Genomic DNA, 25,915 nt, shown 5'->3' on the forward strand with positions numbered 1-25,915 from the left:
CTGTGATGTGTAATGAATCAGTACTTCACTCCTATTCATTCAGTTGTATAAATATACATTTCGTTTATCCATTCACTGGTTTAAAGGCAGTAATATTGTTTTCCTTTTGGCTATTGTGAATAGTACTGCTTAAAGAAATACTTGTACACATTTTTGTTTGAACACCTGCTTTTCAGTTCCTTTCAGCATATGTATCAGGGGTAGAACTGATCAATCGTGTATCAATTTTATGTCTAATTTATCCCAGAACCACTAATGTTTCCCACAGTGGCTTTACTCTTTCACATTCCTATAACAATGTATCATGATTACCATTTCTCCACATCCTCACCAATACATGTTATTTTCCTTTTTAAAATAAAAAAAAATTCTAGCCATTCTGAGTGGGTTTACAGTGGTATCTTATTGTACTTTTGAATTTCCATAATGAGTAATAATACCATTAGATACCATTCATGTGCTTACTGGCCATTTGTATATCATCTCTGGGGAAATATCTCTTTTAGTTCTTCTCTTATTTCCAAATTGGATTGTTTGTCTTTTTCTTGTTGAGTTGTAAGAGTTCCTTATTTATTTGGATATTCAATCCTTATCAGATATAAGATTTGCAAATATTTTCTTCCATTCTGTGGGTTCTTTCTGTTCTTGACAGTGTTCTTTGATACATACAAGTTTTAAATTTCAGTGAAGTCCAATTTATTTTTTCTTTTGTTGCTTATGATTTTGGTATCATATCTGAGAAAGTGTTGCCAAATCCAAGATCATTACGATTTGCACCTGTGTTTTCTTCTAAGAGTTTTATAGTTTCAGCTTTTATATTTATGTTTTTGTTCCATTTTGAGTTCATTTTTTGTAAATGGTATGAAGTAAGAGTTCATTTTCATTCTTTTGAATGTGAATATCCAGTTCTCTGAGTATAAGGTTTATCCTTTATAAACATGAAGTTAGATACTGTGCAGTAAAGATTAGGAATCTCATAGTTAAGTCTATTACTGGCTCAGATGAAGAAGCTGTTCACCTGGGCCCACGCCCTCTGAAATGAACATCTTGACCTATTAGTGATCTTCAAGTGCCTGAACTTCAAGACAGTGGTAAGCTGCTAGTGTCTTTTTTACTAAAGGTGGAATGAAGGGAAATAAGCTAACTATACTATGAAGGATTGGGTATAAATGCAAAGAATATACTTAATGAATTTCCTAACTTTTAAAGAAACTTCTTAAAATGTTCAGCAAGTCTTCAAGTGTGGGACAAGATATTAATTTGTCTGAAATCCCTTAGAGGAGTTAATAAAAACACTAAGAATTCCTGTATATTGCCCATGTTGAGAAATGAAAGAAAAATAATTAATGAAAGTCATTGGTACCATAGACATTACCTTCTACTAAGGTAAACAAATTACAGAGAAGGGTCAAACCACCAAGCTGATCCTTTGCTGCCTAGCTCTTCCATGCTGACAGGTGGGTCCAGGACCCTTCCTACACTCAAATTCTCTAAGAGGAACACTGGTTTTAGGTTTGTTCACAATCTTAAATGAGACCAATGAATCCAGTTACAGAGGATCAGGAAGGTCCTTTTAGTTTCCTCCCTCAACTATAATTCTATTTTCATAAATCTAATCAGAGTGAATTTTATTTTTAGTTCTTCATTGCTTGAGCAAGCAGGGAGTATTTATTAACTTATTTATTTATCTAATTTATTTGTTAATTCATTAAGTACATTCTTATTTATTAACTCATTTACTGAATGCCCAGTATATGCAGAGTTTGGGGCCCAAAACTATTAATTAAAAAATGATCCTATGGCTTTAATAATTATTTTTGCTTTCCTCTAAAATCTTCATAATACATACATAATGTGTACACAGCCAGACTTACCCCATTTTATCTCAGAAATAATGTAAGATAGGCTTGCTGTTAAAATCTTAAACTTCTCATATGTGTCTTGTTTCTATATCATTTTCTTCCTTAAGATAACTGAAAATATGGGGCAACAGGGGGAGAAGGATTTTAGAGAGAAAAAATAACCCTATAAATATCCTTAATACTTAATATAAGAGGGGAAAGCTAAAATATCTTTATTCTTGAATAAAGTTACTAAAATGCAGAATAAGAGTGAATCCAGATTTTAAGAAATGTTTTAGCTTAAGATAATATTATATTTGCAGAAAATTTGCCTAATCATCAATAGGAGAGAGTTTATGTACACCCTTTGTTCAGCTTTCTTCAATACTAACAATTTATAAAATCATAGTACAGTGACCAAAACCAGCAAATTAATCAGTACAATACTGTTGACTAAATTACTGATCTTTCTGAAATTTCAGCAGGTTTTCTCCTAATATTCCTTTTGTGTTTCAGGGATCCAAGATCTCATATTGCATTTAACTGTTGTTTCTTCTTGGTCTCCTTTGGTCTGTGACAGTTTCTCATTCTTTCCTTGGCTTCCATGATAAGTATGTTTTGTATAAGTATTGGTTATTTAGTATAATTTCTCTCACTTTGGGTTTTTCCAACTTTTCCTCATGACTAGATTGAGTTTGTGCAATTTTTACACATTATTCTTAAACCACAAAATGATGTTATGTCTTTCTCACTGCATCATATCAGAGAATACTGTTGGTAGGTCTTATTACTAGTAATGTTAAACTTTGGTCACTTGGTTAAGTGAAAGTTACTATTTTTTCTTATTGATAAATATCTTTGAAGAGATATATTGAGAGTCTGTTACTGTCTTGCTTCTTAAACTTCTGCCTACTGCTTTTAGCATCCATTGGTGGGATGTTACATGGAAAAATGATTACTGTGGTGTTTGCCTAATGGTAACTTTTATTTTCTTCATTCCATTTATATTTGTTCACTGGAAAAGCTATCCCATATCTACGTATTTATTCAGTTATTTATACCAATATGGTTGTATGGACATATTCTATGGGTTATAATTTAGTACCATGATTATATATTTTATGGCTGTAGTTATTTTGACTATTAGGAATTCCTTCTAGATGATTCCTATGTCCCTTTGGCATATCCCATCCTTTTTTGCTCATTTTCTGTGATCATAAGTTAGTTCATATATATCGCTCCTGTCCCAGGCCTGGAATTAATCACTCATTCAAAGAGTCCTGGTTTTTAAAGAATGGTGTTTCGAAACCAAGATCTGGGTTCTAGGTGTGCTTATTGCTATGGTCATTATTCCTAGATCCTTTCAGCAAAGACATGTATTTATATACCAATCCATGGATATACACAGACTTATACTTAGAAGTATTTCATATTCTAAACCATGAGTTCATACTGATACATCTAATTCCAGTGCATTATGATGTTTCATTCTGGCCTTTCCTTTTTCTTTATATTTAAGTTTTTTTCTCAAACAGTGAAAAACCTGGCTCTCATTTTCTGCAATATATTCACTTCAATCCTAGTGGAAACATGAAATAGTTACAGGATTGCCAATACATATCCTGATGAGAAACAGGTTCACTAACCAGAGAACATTATCTGTATGTTCTTTTCCCTTTTACACCGTCAAGTCAAGCTACTGTTTTTCTGTAAATTAGGTTAGTTCTTCCTGGGCTCCTTCAGGGTGATTATTTCATTTGCAATACAGTTATACTTTGTATTCTGTCCATATCCAGGTTGAGTTTAGTTACAAGGTAGGGGAGTATATGAAACAAAACAATATTCTAATAATTAAAGCTATACAAAATGATACACTCAAAGAAGCATCCCTCCATCCTCATCTTGGCTAAGCTATTCCTAATCTCCTCTTTATACATCCTTTCCCATGCTGTCTCTGTAAGTGTCTGATCTCCTAGTTTTCGGTTTACCCTTCCTGCACCTTTTGCACAATGACAGACAGATGTGTATTTTCCTATGTCCCCTTCTTTTTTACATGAAGTGTAGCATACTATTGATACCCTTTAGTACCTTGCTTTTTTCATTTAACAGTATATCATGGAAATCACTCCAGTCAGTTCATAGAGCTGTTCCTTATTTCTAACAGTTGCATAATGCTCCATTTTGTGGATATATTATAATTTATTCATATTATGTTTGGGCACTGTATTTGTTTCCTATTAGTATGACAAATTATCAAGACACAAAATAATCTTACAGTTCTGGAAGCCAAAAGTTTGAAATGGGTCTCACTGGAAGAAAATCAAGCTGTCAGCAGAGCTGCATTCCTTCTGGAAGGTTTAGGGGAGAATTCCTTTCCTTGCTTTTTGTAGTTTCTAGAGGCTGCCCAAGTTCCTTGGCGCATGTCGCCTTCTTCCCCCATTAAGCCAGAAGTGTAGCATCTTTCTCTCTAACTGATTCTCTTGCCTCTATCTTTCACCAGTGACACTTGCGATTACATTGGGCCAACTTGGATAATTCAGGATAATCTCCCCATCTCAAATTCCTTAATTAATTGCATCCGCATAGTCCCTTTTTGCCATGTAACATAATATATTCATGGATTCTGACCATTAGGACATGGACTTCTTTTGGGGAGAGGCATTATTTTGCCTACCAGAAGTACTTAGATTATTTCCAATATTTTGCTGTTATAAACAGTGCTTCAGTGAATAACCTTGTGCTTTTACATTTTTATTGTGTTGGAGGTATACCATCAGACTAGAATTCCAAAAGTGGGACGACTGGGTCAAAGGCAGGTGCCTTATACTTTTATTAGGTATTGCCACTTAGGTATTTTCCTTCAGAAGGGTTGTACCAATTTGAGAATACCTATTTTCCCAGAGTCTCTACACCAGAATGTGTAGTCTTGCTTTTTAATTTTTGCCAATCTGATAGGCAAGAAATGGTACCTCAGTCTTGTTTTAACTTGCGTTTCTTTAATTATGAGTAAACTTGAACATTTTCTCACATTTGAGGGCCATTTATGTCTTGTTTTTATGAATTATCTGCTCATGGGTTTTTGTCCCTTGTCTCTCGAGTCTTTATACATTAGCAATATTGGTCTCTTGTTTGTGGAATATATTGCAAATATTTTCCCCCAGACTGTCATTTATCTTTGACTTTATCAGGGGGTTTTTATGCCGTGAAAAAAATTTAAAAATTTTCATGTACTCAAATGAATAATCCTTTATTGCCTCTGCATTTTGAGTCTTTATTTTGAAAGCCTTTTCCTACATTAAAGTTGAAGAGGCAGTCACCCATGTTTCCCTATGGTATTTGTACAGCTTTAATATATTTTTGAAAACATTTAGATCCCTAATCTATTCAGATTATCTTTGGAACCTACTCAGGAAGGATTAATTTTACTTTAAATCAACAAATGATTAAATATTATTAGAAGGAAATTACTTGATTCCTTGAGTTAGCTGGTCTTTATTATCAACTTATTAAAGGAATGTGTATGTGTGTTTAATCCGAGTCGTGTCTGACTCTTTTTAGACCCTGTGGACTGTAGCCCACCAGGCTGCTCTGTTCATGGGATTTCCCAGGCAAGAATACTTGGGTGGGTTGCCATTTCCTTCTCCATGGGATCTCCCCAACCCAGGGATTGAACCAACATCTCCTGCATTGTAGGCAGATTCTTTACCACCTGAGCTACCAGGAAAGTCCTTATTAAAGCAATAAAAACCTGAATATAAACTACAAACTAGTAACAGATTATCTGGAACCAAAATAAAATAATAAATGAGAAAAAAATGAAAAATTGTTAGTTCTGTTAATCTAAATTTCCCTTTGAGAAAGCACATATCATCTACTGCTAAGTAAAAAATTAATATTGAAAGACCATATTAAAGTATAGAAAAAACTGCTTTGAGAATTATGGTTATGAAAAAGTATTCATAATTATTTACACTTGCATTAGTGAGATTTTACAGCAAACATTATTTAACTGCTTAGAGCTAATTAAAAAGAAAATCTGTACCTTTCACAGTAAGTATGCTGAAAATCAACAGGAGGTATAAGAAGTACACAGAAGCCTTTTTAAATTTATTTCATATTATTATGAGATTTTCATTGTTCAAACCAGCTACTTCTTATTATTAAGTAGATGGAAGGAGAAAAATAAATACTATTCACCAACCTGGGCTGCCCAGGTGGCTCAGTGGTAAAGAATATGTCTGCCCAGCAGGAGACACGGTTCAATCCCTGGGTTGGGAAGATCCCATGGAGAAGGAAATGGCAATGCACTCCAATATTCTTGCCTGGGAAATCCCATGGACATAGGAGCATGGTGGGCTATAGCCCATGGGGTTGCAGAAGAGTTGGACACAACTTAGTGACTAAAAAACAACAGCAGCAACCATTCATCAATCCCTGCCCCAACTTCTGTCAACCAAGAGGGAAAATGAAAATGGCAGAGTGAATTCTCTTTATTGTAACACTGTAAATAATTTTTCACATCCATTAACTATTTTAATAAAGAAATATATCACTAATACTAGTAACTAATTTTTACTGAGTGCATACTAAATGCCAGCCACTATTCTGAGAATTTTATGTATTCTCATATTTTATTTCATGATAACTTAGTAAGGAGATCCGATTATTATTCCCATTTTATAGCTGAGGAACCTGAAGCACAGGTTAAGTAGCTTGCCTAGAGTCACGCTGTCAGTATACAGTGGAGCCAAGATTCAAACCAGCATTTGCACTTTTACATAACTAACTGTAGTATTTGCACAATATTCACCCTTTTTAAGTCTCATTTTGATTAAACCCTAGTTCCCCAGAACTGTTGTTCTAAGAGATTTGCTGCCTTTCCACCCTTTGGATCTCACAGTACAGATGTCAGATTTCCAAGAAATCAGTTCAGTTCTGCCCAGGCCAGGCCAGCTTCTCAGCTCTGTGCATTTTTGCAGTCAAGGAGGTTGGCCTAGGATTGCCCAGTTGAGGAGAACATGCCCAAAACCTTTAGCATGCTAGCAGTGGGTAAGGGGGAGGTACATCCAAATTACTTGAGGCTTTCCAGCCAACCTTTCTTTCCTTTTGAATTTCAATTCAAATTTTATACTCTCCCTTTGAATTTCAGTTCAAATTTTAATACCGAACCTAGTTAAGTCACCAGCTTCAGTGTGTCTTGGCTAGCTAAAAAAATTGAGGACAGCTGAGATGGACAAAGCACAAAAATCAGTGCACATGCCAGGACACCTGTGAGGCTACCTGCTTCGTTTCATGGTTTGACAGTTAAGGGCCAAACTTACTCTTGCTTCAAAGCCACAGACCCTACCTTTGATTCTGGAGGACAGTCTCAAAAATCTGTGCCACTGATGACAGGTGATGCATGGAAGGCAGAGCTCAATCAACACCAGTTTCTCACTGCTTCTCACCAACGCCTCTAAGAACTGGTCAGCATGACATCACCTTTGTTTCCTACAGTGGACAAACTACTGTGGAGTTTTCTAACACAAAACCAAAGTGTGCTACACTCATGAGAAATACCATGATGTAGATAAAATTGGTATTGCAGTAGGTTATGACTTCCTTCTCTTATCTTACACAATCCCCCCACCACCACCCCCAACAATGTTTTAGGACATCTTGGCTATTTCCTATTATACCCTAAGTAAACAAATGTCATCAACTGCGATTTTGTAGAAAGAAATTTTGTAACAAAATCAATATCATATTGCTTTATCCAAAGTTTACTCAAACCAATGATTTTAGGTAAACTTAATGATCTTTACATACACAGAAACATTTAACCATCAGAGACAAATTTTAACATCTTTCGTGGCCAACATCTGTTCAGCAATTATTTTTCAGGCTATTAGGATATGCTAGATGTCCTTCTATTGCCGTTCTTAGAAAATCTTGCTAATTTGATATTTAGGGTAGGGAGACTTAATAGCGCAAAAGAACAAATGTCCCTTTATTACAATTTTCTGACAGTTGAGCATTATGTTAGTCAATAGATTTTTTTAAGTAATTTTATATTTTGAAGACATCTAAAAATTCCTCTCCCAAAATATTCCCACTTGACATGAGATGTGGAAAGCATCACAACAGATTCAATTGGCTTTATCATCCTTTGTTTTCTACACCCTGGGCTTGCCTTTTTACAAATATCACCTCTAGGTCTCACAATAACCTTGCAAGGAAGGTGTTACTGGCTGCATTTTACAGGCTGAAGAAACTGTGGTATAGGGTCTCATGCTTGAGATCGGGTAACTAGTAACCAAAGGAGGCTGATCATCTGGATCTCTCTGGATCCAAAGACATACACTCCAGATTGATTGGTGAATTATGTAATACCACAGAGACTAAGCACTGTAGAGGAAGGGTGGGAATGATGTAATGAATTCATTGTGCTCTCAGAGCCCATGGGATAGAGGCCAGGCAGGAAGGCTCTCCAAACTCCACAGCCTGCCTCTTTGACCCTCTCTGCCTGAGCCCACTTCTATCTGGCCTCTCTTGTGGTCTTTCAGACCCTGAAACTGGTCTAACATCAGGCTGCCTTAACATGTCAGGTCTTTCCCTGGCAATCCATGGTTTTATAGGATAATTTTACATGGAGAAAGGCAAGCAAAATATAAACAAGGACTTAACTAGGTAGAGTGAACAAATGCTGGAATTCTAAATAAAAAACCCTCCTAGCCTGATTCAAATGAAGGCTGGCACCAGAGTTTCAGAACCTTCTAGACAGCTTGCATTCAGTCCCCTGCATTTCCACAATGATTATCTGAACCAAAAGATTCCTTCTTAGTGCTAGTGGCCATACTACACCACCCTTCCTGGTTGTTTACATTTCAGACCCCTGGAAAGTTCACCCTAGCTCCTTTCTCTTCTTGAAATTTCTCCTTGGCATCTCGGTTTTCCAGATGTACATTCTGGCTGGGAGTTTTCCACGGGCTCCATTCCTCAGGGAAGGTCATTCCTACTCACTATGAAGCTGTTTTCTCCACTTCATCTTCCTAATGGCTTGAGGTTACCTAGGAGAATGCCATCTTATCCTGCAATGTGTGCCAGGATCCCTTTGTTCCAAGAGCCAGAAGCAAACTCCTCTCACCTCCTGTTGATACCTTCTCCCTGGGCTCTTTGAAGTCACTCATTAATTTTATATCTTTTTCAGAGAGCTCCCAGAAAGCAGCTTATCTGCAAAGCACGAATGATGGGCGCATCTAGCGCTAAGCAGAGTTCTCCTCAATCAGTGTACCCTCTCACCCACCTCTCCATGTTCTCTTTGATGACTCATAAGTCAAATTTTGTCAGAGGAAATTGAAAGTCTTCCTGAAGTCTTTTAATCACCCCCTCAAAGCACAGAATGAGAAAGAAAACTACCCAACTGACAGCTAGGAGCAGACTTGGCACTCTGAGCTAGTCCCTGGTATTCTCCTGTGGAACATAAGCAGTTTCACAGATCACTGCCATCAGAAAAGACCGCTCTGTAATTATGTTAGCAAACAGACAAAGATGTGAACATTGTCTAAACTGCAGAATGACTGAGCATCCTCAACCCTGACTAGTGTGAGTGCTGCTGCATCTTTACTATTTACCACTTAGATCTGCTTGATATTTTTTTCACCTTCTAGATAAGAAGGCTTAAGATCTCCAATCATGGGAAGTACTCCAACTTTCTGGCAGTACCCAGTTCAAATGATCTTTGAACCACCCCCAAATCGCTTGGCATAAGTCTATATGGTATAAATGTTTTTCTAATACCTTCTCACTGAGACTCCTCACAGTTCCCACAGTATGTGTCTTCTTCACTGCAGCAGGCCCATGAAACTTTTTTTTTTTTAACTAGAAGCATGTTCCTGGTAGTCTTTAGCTGGAGGACACTGATATCATTATGATAATATGATAAGTATCTACTGTTTATTTAGCACTTACTATGTGCCTTAGCATTGTTCTAAACTTTTGTGTATATTAATACCTATAAGATGCTTTTGAACTGTGGTGTTGGAGAAGACTCATAAGAGTCCCTTGGACAGCAAGGAGATCCAACCAGTCCATCCTAAAGGAAATCAGTCCTGAATATTCTTTAGAAGGACTGATACTGAAGCTGAAACTCCAATACTTTGGCCACCTGATGCGAAGACCTGACTCATTGGAAAAGACCCTGATGCTGAGAAAGACTGAGGGTGGGAGGAGGAGGGGATGACAGAGGATGAGATGGTTGGATGGCATCACTGACTCAATGGACATGAGTCTTAGTAAACTCCGGGAGTTGGTGATGGACAGGGAGGCCTGGTGTGCAGCAGTCCATGGGGTCACAAAGACACAGCCACCTGTTTACTCACAAGCATCTCAAACTAACATATGCAAACCCCAGTTCCTCATTCTGACCCCATTCTTATCCACCAAATCTACTTCTCCTACAGGTTTCTCCATCTCCATAAGTGGCACCAGTATGCTGTGCTCAGGCTACAAACCTGAGATCACTTCTTACTCTTCGCCTTCTCTCACATCCTTTTATTCAGTCCATCAGAAAACAATTTTTAGTTCTAAATTCCAAACATTTCCACAATCCAACCACTTTCTATCTCCACTGCTATCACTCTACTCCAGCCCCCCGTCTTTTGCTTGGATTAGTGCTACAGCCTCCCAATGGCTTTTGCAGTTTTTACCCTGCTCCCTTACAACCTCTTATTTTCTTCTGAAGTATATCATAGACACAGTAAAGTGTACAGATCTTGTGTATAGAGGTCAATGAATTTCTAAATACATTTATGCCTATATAATTACCATCCAGATCAATATAACATTTGCAACCTAGGAGGCTTCCTCCTGCCTCTCCCACTGTTAAAAGCAGCCACTATCTAGATCTCTGCCTCCATAGATTAATTTTGCCATTTTTAATGCTTCATATATATGGGATCATCCCCTGGAGTAGGGCATGGCAACCTATTCTAGTATTCTTGCCTGGAGAATACCATGGAAGGAAGATCCTGGGGGGCTACAATTCATAGGGTTGCAAAGAGTCAGATAAGACTGCAGCAACCTAGCATGCAAGCATGCATATATAGGATCATACAGTGTGTATTTTTTTTTTTTAAGTTCATGTCTGTAAGGTTTATCCACAGTGTTACTTGTAGCAGTAATTCATTCTTTTCCCATGGTTTTTAGTATTCCATTATATGAATATATAATTTATGTATCCATCCTACTGAATGGATATTTAAGATTGATTCATTTGTATCTATTATGAGCATTGCTGCTACAAGTGGTAAAAATATGTGCTCATGCCTTTTAGGTACATGATATTCTTAAAAGTCAGACTGCTCTGTTAAAATGTTAAACTACACTTCTGGCTCAGAGCTCTCCAGTAGCTTCCCATCTTCCTTAGAATTTTTACTAAAATTCTAGCAAAGGCCTACAAGACCTACACTGTACTCAAATGTGGTCTACTTTCTAAAAGCATCAACATAGGATCTGATTAGAAATACAGAATCATGTGTCCTTCTTTGTCCTACTGAATCAGAATCTGCTTTTAACACATCCCCAGATGATTCACATGCATGTTAGAGCTTGAGAGGCACTGCCCTGGGTGGTCTATCTCTTGCAGTCACCTCTCTGACTACACCTTCTATCACTTTCCCCCTTAGTCATTCCATTCTGGCCACACTTAGCTATTCCTTAGACACCCCAGACAACGCTCCTCATTGAGAGGTGGTGTGAGCAGGACCTAGTCAACAGTTTCTTTTCCTGACCCAGTTGTAGGCTTATCATGTGACCTTAATTTCCTAGTATGGTACCTAACTTCTTTATACTCATAAAGAATGAACCCAGAGTATAATTGTAAGTGAAGGACATGGGAAGACTAAGATTAAGTAGTGGTGATGGGGATAAGGAAAGAAACAGATGTCAAGAGAAAAATACATATATTGTCAAGGACACCCCCCCGACACACACATATGATAGGCTGAAATATTTTTCCACGTCAGAATAAATAGCTGCATAGGAATAATTATGATGATGATACAAATAACAGAAAAAATCAACCAGTTTTCATTAAGTCTTCACTTGACCTGAAAGTGGAATTGACAGATCAAGGGGTAGGTGTATTTTAAATTTTAATGTTATTGTTTAGTCGCTAAGTCATGTCCAACTCTTTTGTGACCCCATAGGCTGTAGCTAGCCAGGCTCCTCTGTCCATGGGATTTCCCAGACAAGAATACTAGAGTGAGTTGCCTCTTCTTTCTCCAGGGGATCTTCCTGACCCAGAGACTGAACCCATGTCTGCTGCTTTGGCAAGTGGATTCTTTACCACTGAGCTACCTGGGAAGTCTAAATGTTAATAGATGTTTCTGAATTCAGTCATGGGGTGTATTATTTCCACATGCTATTCTCATTAAAAATGTAGTCCTCATGACAACCCAGTGAGGTAGTTACTATTATTTTCTATATTTTATAGATGAAGAAACTAAGCTACAGAGAAATTAAGTGATTTGCCCAAGGACACAGTGTTATAAGTGTGGCATTAGTACTCAAGTGAGTACTAATCAGGCAGTCTGATTGCAGGACTCACACACATTATTAACCCTTTCATCATGATCCTTTGTGCAACCATCACCACCATCCTTCTTTTTCCATCTTCCCAACTGAAATTCTGTACTCATCAAACACTATCTCTCCACTTCCTCTCTCCCCAACCCCTGGCAATCATCATTCTACTTTCCGTCTCTATGAATTTGACTCCTCGGGGTACCTCATATTACTGAAATTATATAATATTTGCTATCTTGTGTTTGGCTCATTTCAACTGGCACAATGTCCTTGAGTTTCTTCCATGTTGGAGCATGGTTTAGAATTTTCTCCTTCTTAAGGTTAAATAATATTTCATGTATATGTCTTGTTTTGTTTATTCATTCATCTGTTGGTGGCCTTTTGGGTTACTCCCACTTTTTGGTTATTGTGAATAATACTGCAATGAACTTGCGTGTGTAAGTGTTTATTCAAGTCCCTGCTTCCATTGCTTTTGGATATACACCCAAAAGTGGAATTGCTGGATCAAATGATAATTCTGTGTTTAATTTTTTTAAGGAATTGCCATACCATTTTCTGTGGCAGCTGCACCATTTTACATTCCCATCAGCAATGTACAAAGGTTCCAGTTTTTCCACATATTTACCCCATGCCAATGCTTGTTTTCTGTTGTTGTTGTTGTTCTTCATAGTAGCCATCCTAATAGGAGTGAGGTAGTGAATTTTTTGTTTTTCATTTATAAAATCTGTTAATTTTTTCCTTCATGTTTCTTGTTTTTCTTGGAAAGGTCTTTGACTTCCTAAGGATACAGAAGCAGTCTCTAAATTTTCCTTATAATACATTTATCACTTCATTTGGTACGTCTGGGGCTTTGATTCACTTGGAATTCATTTTCTATTTAAGACAAGGAGTGCTAACTGTCCTCCTGTAGACTGAGAGTCAGTGATGCCAGTGTCATTCTTGACAGTTTATGCCTTTCCGTTTCTACCATTCTGTCTTTCCTGTGACTCCTCTGCCCCCAGACCCATGACCAATACTGAACCACTATTGTTTTTAATATTTCCTATCCTGGCTTGCTAATCAGTACTATCAAATTAGACTTTAGTTTTTATCACAAGAAAGTGAGTATGAATTAATGGTACATAATAAAAAATGTACCTCTTGTGAAAATAAAATATTCAGAAGGATTATAAAAGAAAATCTTATTTATCATTCATCTTATACACTGAGGTGCTCCAGTGTTGGATACATATATATTTACAATTGTTGTCTTCTTGGATTGATCCCTTGATCATTATGTAGTGTCCTTCTTTGTCTCTTGTAACAGCCTGTAAAGTCTATTTTGTCTGATGTAGTATTACTACTGCAGCTTTCTTTTGATTTCCATTTGCATGGAATACCTCTTTCCATTCTCTCACTTTCAGTGTGTGATTGTTTTAAGTTGTTGGTCTTTTAATTCCAAATGCATTTCCAATATCCTGCATTTGGACTCTCTTCTCACAATTTTTCATTTTGATATCATATTTGTGTGTGGATTATTTCCTGCTTTTACTTTATCTCTGTGTATGTACTCAGTTGATCGGTCATGTCCTACTCTTTGTGACCCCATGAACTGTAGCCCTCCAGGCTCCTTTGCCCATGGTATTTTCCAGGCAAGAATACTCGAATGGAGTGCCATTTCCTACGTCAGGGCATCTTCCTGACCCAGGGGTTTAACCCACCTCTCTTGTGTCTCCTGAATTGGCAGGTGGATTCTTTACCACTAGCGCCACCTGGGAAGCCCCAGGTTTATCTTTACTGGTGAGCTCTCCCATTCATAAGTTTCTTGTTTTTAGTTGTTTTTGATTAGTTGTTGGCTTTTTTATATTAAGGTACATGAGCTATTTGTATATTTTAGAGATTAATCCCTGTCAGTCACATCGTTTGCAAATATTTTCTCCCATTCAGTGGGTTGTCTTTTCATTTTGTTTATGGTTTTCCTCTAGAGAAGTTCTTTTAGCATTTACTGTAAATGCTGGCTTGGTAGTGCTGAATTTTCTTTGCTTTGTCTATAAAGCTTTTGATTTCTCTGTTGAATCTGAATGAAAGCCTTGCTGGGTAGAATATTCTGGGTAAAGTATCCTTGATTGTAGGTTTTTCCCTTTCTTCACCTTAAATATTTCATGTTACTTCGTGCTGACCTGCGGAGTTTCTGCTGAAAAATCATCTGGTAATCTCAGGGGTTCCCTTGTATGTTATTTGTTGTTTTTCTCTTTTGGATTTTAATATTTGCTCTTTGTTTATAATTTTTTCAATTTAATTAATATGTGTCTCAGAAATATGGATCAATAGAACAGGAGAGAAAGTCCATGAATGAACTGGCGCACCTATGGTCAATTAAAGTACAACACAGGAGACAAGAATATACAATGGAGAAAAGACAGAATCTTCAATAAGTAGTGCTGGGAAAACTGGACAGCTACATATAAAAGAATGAAATTAGAACATTCTCTAACATCATACACAAAAATAAACTCAAACTGTAAGACTGATACTATAAAACTCTTAAAGGAAAATGTAGCCAGAACATTCTTTGACATAAATTACAGCAATATCTTTTTTGACTTGATCCACCTCCTACAGCAATGAATATTAAAAACAAAAATAAACAATGGGACCTAAGTAAACCTAAAAACTTCTGCACAGCAAAGGAAACCATAAACAAAATGAAAAGAAAACCCACTGAATGGGAGAAAATATTTGCAAATGATGTGACTGACAGGGATTAATCTCTAAAATATACAAATAGCTCATGTACCTTAATATCAAAAAGCAAACAACCTAAACAAAAAATGGGTAGAAGAGCTAAACAGACGTTTCTCCAAAGAAAACATACAGATAGACAAAAATGCAAATCAAAACAACATTTGTGAGACATATCACCTCACACCAGTCAGAATGACCATCATCAAAAAGTCTACAAGAAATAAATGCTGGGGAGGGTGTAGAGAAAAGAGAACCCTCCTACATTGGTGGTAGCACTGTAAATTGGTATAGCCACTATGGGAATAATATGAAAGTTCCTTAAAAAACTAAAAATAGAAGTATCATATGATCTAGGAATCCCAGTCATGGGCATATAACTATCCAGAGAAAACCATAATTCAAAAAGATACATTCATCCTAATGTACATTGCAGCACTATTTATTAACAAAAGTCAAGACATGGAAGCAACCTAAATATCCAGTGATAGAGGAATGGATAAAGATGTGGTACTATATATAATGGAATATTACTTATCCACACTAAAGAATGAAATAATGCCATTCACAGCAACATGGATGGACATAGAGAAGTAAGTCACACAGAGAAAAACAAATATCATGATGTCAATTATATGTGGGATCTAAAAAAAAAAATGAGACAACTTCATTTACAAAACAGAAACAGAACCAAAGACTAAGAAAATAAACATATGGTTACCACAGGGGAAAGTAGGGGAGAGGAATAAATTAGGAGTTTAAGATTACCCTACATACACTACTATATATAAAACAGATAATCAACAAGGACCTATTCTATAGTACAGGAAACTTAATAGTCTGTAATAATCTAAATGGGAAAAGAATCTGATAAAGAATGTGTGTGTATATATACATATATATATAACTGAATCACTTTGAATCATTTTGCTGTACATCTGAAACTAGTACCACACTATAAATCAACTATAAAAATTTTTAAAGAAATAACTAAAAAAATTTATGTTTACAAAAAGCCTGTGTGAAAATGCTTATAGCACAAAAAAATCTTATAACATTAAACTCCAGTTACACTTATGTTTGTTTCTCACTTTGACCTTTCTCTCCCTATCTGTAGCTATTCAGTTTAGGTTTTTATTTAGCATTGTCTTTGAAAAGAAACGACTGCTCACTAGAGGGATTCAGTTCAGCCGCTCAGTCGTGTCGGACTCTTTTTGACCCCATGAATCGCAGCACACCAGTCCTCCCTGTCCATCACCAACTTCCGGGGTCTACTCAAACTCATGTCGATCAAGTCGGTGATGCCATCCAGCCATCTCATCCTCTGTTATCCCCTTCTCCTCCTGCCCCCAATCCCTCCCACCATGAGGGTCTTTTCCAATGAGTCAACTCTTCACATCAGGTGGCCAAAGTACTGGAGTTTCAGCTTCAGCATCAGTCCTTCCAATGAACACCCAGGACTGATCTCCTCTCGGATGGACCTGTTGGATCTCCTTGCAGTCCAAGGGACTCTCAAGAGTCTTCTCCAACACCACAGTTCAAAAGCAGCAAATCTAAGATTTATTGGTCATAACTGGGTCAGGCTCATTTTTCTGTAGAACTCTTAGATCCATACAAATTAGAACAGGAAAACATGCAAAAATAATATCTTTTTCAATTTCATGAATTAACCATTATTTTCTTGTAATAGTGAAATATTTTATTTTTAAATTGCATGTGTACACAAATATCAGAGGTATCTTTTCCCAGAAATGGGATATTTGGGATATTTGAAATATCCCATGGAATATTTCCCAGAAATGGATAACTAAATAATGAAGTCTTCCTACAATCTGCTTTTATTTTCATTTAAAAAAAAAAATGATCGGGGTGGGGAATACGTGTAACTCTATGGCTGATTCATGTCAATGTATGACAAAACCCACTGGGGAAAAAAAAAAAAATTAGCCTCCAACTAATAAAATAAAATTTAAAAAAAATAAAATAAAATCAAGTTTAAAGAATCTATTTCTAATTTAAATGCTTGTCTAAAATTTCAATTAGAATTGGAAATTATTGCACCATGAATTCTTCCCATTAACAATTTTTATACACTAGATTAACCTTCCAATGTTAACTGGATTCTGATTTTAGCTGCTGTAAAATGTATTTTTTTTCTTAATGAGAGAATCTCCAGATTAACAGCCATCTAAGCTGAGCTCCCAAAATACTTTGCAAAACTGATAAGCTAACATTTGAGCATTGTTTTAAAGTAAAACAGATCAGCTCAACCCACCCTTTTAACAAAAAATTTTCTGTGCTAAATAAGGCCTAATACTCAAGGAGGGTGATGTGAGTATTAGGGATAGGAATGCTTGAAGAGAAATTGGAAAAATTTAAAGAGAAAAAAGCAGTTATCTTCCTCACTTCCTGACACTGCGAGGAAAATTTTCATGGTGTGTTTTAGTAAGAAAATAGAAAATGTATGGAATATAAAGCTTAAAAGTAATTATTTATGATAAGGAATATATAAGTAATCATGGTTATCTGAATACCAGACCTTACCTGCCTCCTGAGAAATCTGTATGCAGGTCAAGAAGCAACAGTTAGAACCAGATACAGAACAACAGACTGGTTCCAAATCGGGAAAGGAGTACGTCAAGGCTGTATACTGTCACCCTACTTATTTAACTTATATGCAGAATACATCATGAGACATGCTGGGCTGGATGAAGCACAAGCTGGAATCAAGATTGCTGGGAGAAATATCATCAACCTCAGTTATGCAGATGACACCACACATGGCAGAAAGCAAAGAACTGAAGAGCCTCTTGATGAAAGTGAAAGAGGAGAGTGAAAAAGTTGGCTTAAAACTTAACATTCAGAAAACCAAGATCATGGCATCTGGCCCCATCACTTCATGGCAAATAGATGGCAAAACATTGAAAACAGTGAGAAATTTTATTTTCTTGGGCTCCAAAATCACTGCAGATGGTGACTGCAGCCATGAAATTAAAAGACTCTTGCTCCTTGAAAGAAAAGCTATGACCAACCTAGATAACATATTAAAAAGCAGAGGCATTACTTTGCCAACAAAGGTCCATCTAGTCAAAGTTATGGTTTTTCCAGTAGTCATGTATGGATGTGAAAGTTGAACTATAAAAAAAGCTGAACACCGAAGAATTGATGCTTTTGAACTGTGGTGTTGGAGAAGACTCTTGAGAGCCCCTTGGACTGCAAGGAGATCCAAGCAGTCCATCCTAAAGGAGATCAGTCCTGGATATTCATTGGAAGGAATGATGCTAAAACTCCAAAACTTTGGCCACCTGATGCAAAGAGTTGACTCATTGGAAAAGACCCTGATGCTGGGAGTGATTGGGGGCAGGAGGAGAAGGGGACGACAGAGGATGAGATGGCTGGACGACATCGCCGACTTGATGGTCATGAGTTTGAGTAAGCTCCGGGAGTTGGTGATGGACAGGGAAGCCTGGTGAGCTGCTGTCCGTGGGGTTGCAAAGTGTTGGACACAACTGAGCGACTGAACTGAATTGATATAAATAATGCCAAATCGTTTTTTTTCTTCCCTCTTTGATAAATACAAAAATGGAATATGTTATTATAGAATTATTTATAATTATAGATTATATAATATATAAATAATATAAATTTTAAGAAAGAAAGTACACTGGAAAAGCAGATTGCTAACTCTGTGCTCAGATTCAAATATGTGTAACCATACTTTTGTCTTTTCTTTTGTTCAGCTGGAAAGGCAGCTAATAATGCAGAATGAAATGAGAGAAAGACAAATGGCTATGCAGATTGCTTGGTCTCGGGAATTCCTCAAATATTTTGGAACTTTTTTTGGCATTACAGCCGTCTCTTTAACAGCTGGGTATGTTTGCTATTTATTTTAAAATTTTCTTCCATTTCTTTTTGTCTTTGCCATGATCATATTATTAAGTTGGCCAAATAGGACTTTGACCTAAATAGTACACATATATGTCAACAAAGTAACTCTTATAGCTTAGTGCTTGGGGGTAACTCTGTAGAACAAGGATAGTAATAGTTAATTCTGCCTTTAGTTTCTTAGATTTCTCCTCTACCTTTCTCCATTTTACAATATTAGTAAGGGAGAGGATTGACTTTACACAAAGCTAGAAGGTCTCTACAAATTCATCTCCACAATCCCTAAGGGATAAATATCAATACTTACATATTTTTAAAATGAATAATCTGAGCCTCAACATCAAATAAAGGTGAACAAATCATAAGCCCATACACCCTACCAGAGAACTGCAGAATCTGAGGAATTATGAATAAGGAAATTCTATCTCCATGGAGAATTACGTACCTTCTGAAATGTAGGATATTCTTCCAAAAAGCGGGTAACTTTTTTTTTTTCATTGAGTACAGAGATATGTATTTGCAGGTTTTTCTTTTATATTAATTCATTTTTGTTCTTGAATCAGAGCAATTAAAGGGAAGAAGCCCGTCCTCATCTTTCCTATGGTTCCATTAGGCTTTGTCCTTGCCTATCAGTATGACATGGGCTATGGAACCCTTATACACAGAATGAAAGGTAAGTCTTTGATAAACCAGAGTCTCAATTTCTGATTCATTTTTCAGTTCAAGGATCCAGTCCTCCCAACTCTCCCTGAGCTACCATTGACCAGTATTTCCACCCCCTCTTACACAGCAATATGCTGAAGTCACCTCAAGCAGCTCACAAGAGCCAACTGTCAAGTGTTTAGGAATTTTGTAAGCTGTTTGTTAAATATAGTCATTATTAAAAATTAAATGATATAAACTAACACAACATTGTAAATCAACTATACTGAAATTTAAAAAAAATTAAAGTATATAAACTTACAATTCAATAAATTACAGAAAATAAATAGTTTGAATTATATAAGGAACATTAATACATACTCAGAGCTTATCAGTCTCTAATTTTACTATTTTCTATATTCTTAAGTTATGTATAGATCTTCAAGTTATATATATCTACTGTATCTGTATGGTGGAAATGCAGATACAATATATAGACACAATAAAATACAGATGCAACTCTAACTTCCATGACATCCCACTGGCATGTCAGTTTAAAGTTGGTCATGGTGGGAGTATTTACACCATGGAAATCTGCAAATCCCAAATTAAGGCTTGACTTCCTATTTTGTTGATTGTTTAGATCAGGGGTTGATAAACTGTGGTCAACAGGCTGGCCACCTATTTTTGAAAATAAAGTTTTATTGGAACACAGACGTGCCCATTCATTCCTACTTTTCCATTTCCATGTCAGAGACGACTCACTGAAACAGATATCAAAGTGCCCACAAGCCTAAAATGTCTCCTATCTGGCCTTTTAAGAAGGTTTGCCAACCCATGGTCTAGACTTAAAAAAAAATGATGAAGAAAATGTTAATAATGTATATTAGTCTTAAAAGTGTACTGTAAAAAGCCATCATATTGTGAATAACATTAAAAAATTTAGGAAGTGTTCTAATATTTTAAAACTATTATCTGATTCAACAAAGTTCACAGCATTCTCAAACAAGTAAGTTCCAACATTTGTCCTTGTTCCAGTTTTGTCCTACTTATTAACATAAATAAAAACAGCAACCATCATTCATGTTGAATTATACTCTCTCATCAACTGTTATAGGTGAGCTATGGGTAAAAGAGTTCAGAAAAAATCAATAAAAACATTCTTTAAGGATCAATTTGCTATATGGAATTCATGACAAAGAGTATTATACGTGTTATTATTTATAAATTATGTGCTACACATATTTCATATAAGCAAAAGTTATAATAAGCAAAGTACATAATAAGCTTATACATATTTTTTGTTGTTTTGGGAAGCTTGTTGTTAAATATTCACCAGTACCCTGCTGCTTTCACACTGAACTCTGGCTCTCACTGCCCTAGAAAATAGCACTGCTGACACAGATGCCATTCCTGACCCAGAAAGACCCCAGGATATCCATATCTTTGATTCCCACCACCACATACTGCTCATGATGATAACTATTTCCCTACTCCTGATGCCTTCAGCCCAGAGCACACTGGAAACAGAGTTTCCCAAGCCTTCATTTTTGACATCCTGTTCTCTCCTGAGCCGTAGGCTCATGACTATCCCTGAGGCTCTGTAGGGACTGATATGGTATGGGAAAGGAGAAGGTGCAGATTCCTCTGTTGGTATTGGAAGTAGGGAGTAAAACATTTCACTCACAGACTTAGGGAGATAGAGGGATTATATGTTCTTTAAAATTCCCATTTGACAGAGACAATAGTTGCAAAAGAAACAACTGATAAAGGATTAATCTCCAAAATATATAAGCAGCTCATGCAGCTCAATACCAGAAAGACAAACAACCCAAACAAAAACTGGTAGGAAGACCTAAATAGACATTTATCCAAAGGAGACATACAGATGGCCAACAAACTCATGAAAAGATGCTTAACAATGCTCATTATTAGAGAAATGAAAATCAAAACTACAATGAAGTATCACCTCACACCAGTCAGAATGGCCATCATCAAAAAATCTACAAACAATAAATGCTGGAAAGGGTTTGGAGAAAAGGGGACCCTCTTGCTCTGTTGGTGGGAATGTAAATTGATACAACCAGTATGGAGAACAATATGGAGATTCCTTAAAAAAAGAAAAACCAAACTAGGAATAAAACTACCATATGACCTAGCAATCCCACCACTGGGCATATAACCCTGAGAAAACCATAACTGAAAAAGACACATGGACCCCAATGTTCATTGCAGCACTATTTACATTAGCTGGACATGGAAGCAACCTAGACATACATCAACAGATTAATGGATAAAGAAGTTGTGGTACATATATACAATGCAATACTCCTCAGCCATAAAAAGGAACACATTTGAGGCAGTTCTAGTGAGGTGGATGAACCTAGAGTCCGCTATACAGACTGAAGTCAGTCAGAAAGAAAAACAAGTGTCATATATTAATGCATATATATGGAATCTAGAAAAATGATACTAATGAACCTATTTGCAGGGCAGGAATAGAGATACAGACATAGGGAACAGACTCTGGACATGGCAGAGGAAGGAGAGAGTGGGATGTACTGAGAATAGCACTGAAACATAGACATTACCTTTTGTAAATGAGATAACTAATGAGAAGTTGTTGTATAACACAGGGAGCTAAATGTGGTACTCTGTGTCAACCTAGAGGGGTGAGATGAGGTGGAGGGTTGAGGGGGGAGGTTCAAGAGGGAGAGAACACGTACACTAATGGCTGATTCATGTTGCTCTATGGCAGAACCCAAAACAAAATTGTAAAGCAGTTATCCTCCAATTAAAAATAAATTTAAAAAAATCCCCATTTGAAAACAGAAGTACATTTTTCACAAAGATACTAGGTTAAAATGTCTTCTGGGGTCAGACGTTATTGGTATCATAGTTCAGTATATAGTGGGCTAAACAGTGTCTTGTGGGCTGCCTAGAAATTTATAGCATATATCACTGTGGAAAATGTATTCTGAGTTTTAAAACACTGATCTACAAATTAACTTTTGGAGTACAATTCTATTTTAAGCTGAAAACTAGCTGTACAAATTGATTTACTTATGTTAAAATTCATTTCAGTAACCTGTTCAGTTTCATGTTACTCATCTGCTTAAGAATTCTTTAGTCTGAGTTCAATGGTGTCTCATTGTTTATATGCACATTAGAATTCTCAGTGCCGCATACAAATTAATATGTAGTATTAAGAAATCTCAACTCTGTTATACAGAATTCACTTGACAATATTACTAATGAAGGGCAAATTTATTTTCTAGGAACATTTTGCTTATGTATTTTGGAAATACTTTTATTACAGGCCCATTAGAATCTATAGAATATAAAAGTTTAACTTCCAAGTTATGTTGTGGAAATGGAAATTTCTTGTTTAAAAAAAAATTAAATAAAAAAAATTTAGAACCCACTAAGAAATTTACCATTTAGAAAATATAGAGACTATAACATATAGCCCTGTTAACTAGTGATCACTCAAAGATACACACTTGCTGTTTAATTGAATTTATTATCAGCCATTCTGTTAACACATACTAAGAATCTGTCATGTGGTAGGTACTCTCACATGGAAACATCTCGTCTGTCATCAATAGCCTGCAGAATTACATACAATTTTATTATTATTTTTATTTACTATTTAAGACTGAGGGGGGGTAAAAAACATGTTTGCTGATAGTTGGAATGCTGTGATAATTTACAAATTGTAGCCTGCCCTGTTGGGTTTGGAATATAAATTAATTGTGTGTTAAAAGAGGAATACTTAAAGAAAACAATTGCCTTTATTCTCAAGGAAAGTATATGGAATGTCAACAATATATAATTTTTCAAATATTGCTATATTGCCAAAAGTTGGCAAAAGTCACTGGGCTCAAGAAATTACGAGCTATTATTTAAAAGAGGACTTGTTTATAAAAATGCATATATATGTATGTGTGTGCATTTATTTGGGATATTTATAAGTAGTTTCAAGTCCAAGATTAGCTTTCTTGAAAAATGAGAGATTTTAGTAAACTTTATTTTTCCTCATGTCACTTATAAGAAGGGGCCATAAGAAGAACTAATACGTGATTTCTCTATCCTAATCCCCTCCTGACACAACTCAAACTCATCATCCTGACTTTCCTGCAAGGAACAAGCAACATTACTTGGTGTTGTTTCTCTTCTATATTTAAAAATGCCATCCTCTGTCAGATAAAGTCTCTGGAATCTGATGTATCTTACGTATCTGATGTATCTTATGTATTCATTATTGTATTTCCTTTGGGAGGTCAGTTCTCCCGGGGACGGTAGGTAAAATATTTAACAGTGAGATCTGGGGGCATGCCTCCATACAGTGTTACAGCGTGTCACTGGAATACAGCGAGTAGGTCTTCTCACAAAATGCTGATTACCCCTTTGTCACCTTGTACATTTCTGTACTTTATTTAAGGTGAAGCTGAGAACATACTGGAAACAGAAAAGAGTAAGCTGCAGCTGCCAAAAGGAATGATTACTTTTGAAAGCCTTGAAAAAGCAAGAAGGGAACAGAGTAAATTTTTCATAGACAAATGAAATCATGTTTACCCCACCAAATCTCAAAAAACAGAATTGCTGACTTGAATCATGACCTTTATAATTTTTTAAATGCTTGCGATTTTGATATAATGGATTTCATTTTAAAATAGTAATCACAATGAATTTTGTTAAACTATTTTAAAACAAAATTTATACCATTCAACACAAAATCATGGAAGTACTCTAAATAACTTTAAGATTTCCTATATATGTGTATGTATCACAAACATCTGAATGTAACGTTATAAAATATATTGTTCTGAATTTCTGAAAGCAAAAATTTCTGCTGTTCTCATTTCTCTGTCACACACACTTTCACCATCACATTAATCTCCCACAGATACTACTTTTATTTGGATTTTTAAATTGTGTCCTGTCTCCACATGATAGAAAAATACTAATATTAACGATTAACATGTATATTGCACTTGCTATGGCCATACACTCTCTGTTTTGCATAAATTCTTGTAATCATCCCAGCAACCTCACCAGGCAGGCATCATTTCATAGATGTGAAAACTAAGGCATAAAAAAACTGAATTACTTACTCAGGATTATACACAGACAGAACTGAGACATAACCTTAGATGGTTTGGCTCCCATGTCTACACTCTAAAAGATCTTGAAAAACTTCTGCCTTAATGCATTCTGGACATGCAAAGAGAGTTGTGAAAGACAAAAGGTAAAAACATTCAAATAATGACTCAGGGTATAGTTGCTAGAGAGGCGGGAAGAAGGCAAGGTTATAATTAGGATGCCTACTTTTTAATTTCCACTCACCAGGAAATCTGTACTCATAAAATAATTATATTTATGCCATTTTTACAGGTGTAAACCCTACATGTGCTAATTTCAAAATATTTATTAGGACCTACTGTGTGTCAGGCACTGTTGTAGGCACTAGGGCTACATGAGTGAACGTAGAGACAAGGTTGCTATATCCTAGGCAGAGAAGTAAGTTCTAGCGAAGAGTAGGAGATCTGGGGAGAGAATCAATAAACATGAAGATAAGTTCATTTCTAACAGAGACACATGCAAATAGGATGATAAAAGAATGATAAGAAGAATGTTGGAGAAGCCTACTTTGATCTTGGACAGTAGGGACTGCGTTTCTGCAGAGATGACACTTGAGCTAAGACCTGAATGATGAATGAGGCAGTCCTGTGAAGAACATGAATGGGGACAGGAAAGGGATCTCTAGGCAAAGGGAAGAGCCAGAGGGAGGCCCTGAGACTTGGCATGGCCAGAGAATAAAATAAGGCCAGGGAGAATACCAGAAAATGAAATCTGAAGGGAGAAAACAATTATGAATACAATGCTGCTACTCTCAAGCATAGCAAGATACAGTTTGAAACAATAGTTGTAGAGAACTTGGGCGAGGTCTTCAAGAATATGTTGATTTTCTCCATGAAGACAAGGAGGTAAAGGGGAGGGGCATTCTGTGTAGAAGACTGATAAAAGGCAGGTCCATGCATGCCAAGTCCCGGGATCTGCTGCTGCTTGTTCAGTTTGCCTAGGGCAAGAAGTTCCTCACATGGGGTACTTGTCATGAAACGAGCCTGGAGGCATAGTTCAACTCCTCAAGGACCTTGGGTTTAACGCTCCACAGTTTGCACTCTACCTTCAGGGTGATGGGTATGAATGAATCTGCACTGGGGTTTTACTGGGATCAGTCAGTTGCTGAGGGAGGA

At 36.4% G+C, this 25,915-nt stretch overlaps 1 protein-coding gene across 1 annotated transcript in view; it reads left to right on the top strand.

The window, feature by feature from the left end:
* The window catches only part of PLGRKT (plasminogen receptor with a C-terminal lysine), a 38,365-nt gene extending 13,861 nt beyond the window's left edge, over nucleotides 1–24,504 (top strand). Inside the window, exons 4-6 of the mRNA XM_065908313.1 lie at nucleotides 18,869–18,999; nucleotides 19,577–19,686; nucleotides 24,100–24,504. Coding sequence (XP_065764385.1) covers nucleotides 18,869–18,999; nucleotides 19,577–19,686; nucleotides 24,100–24,221 — 363 coding nt within the window. The 3' untranslated portion in view covers nucleotides 24,222–24,504. The remainder of the gene's footprint in view (nucleotides 1–18,868; nucleotides 19,000–19,576; nucleotides 19,687–24,099) is intronic.
* The last annotated feature ends 1,411 nt before the right edge of the window (nucleotides 24,505–25,915 follow it).

This window comes from Muntiacus reevesi, chromosome 17 (genome assembly GCF_963930625.1).
Source record: "Muntiacus reevesi chromosome 17, mMunRee1.1, whole genome shotgun sequence".
NCBI classification, from domain to species: Eukaryota; Metazoa; Chordata; class Mammalia; order Artiodactyla; family Cervidae; genus Muntiacus; species Muntiacus reevesi.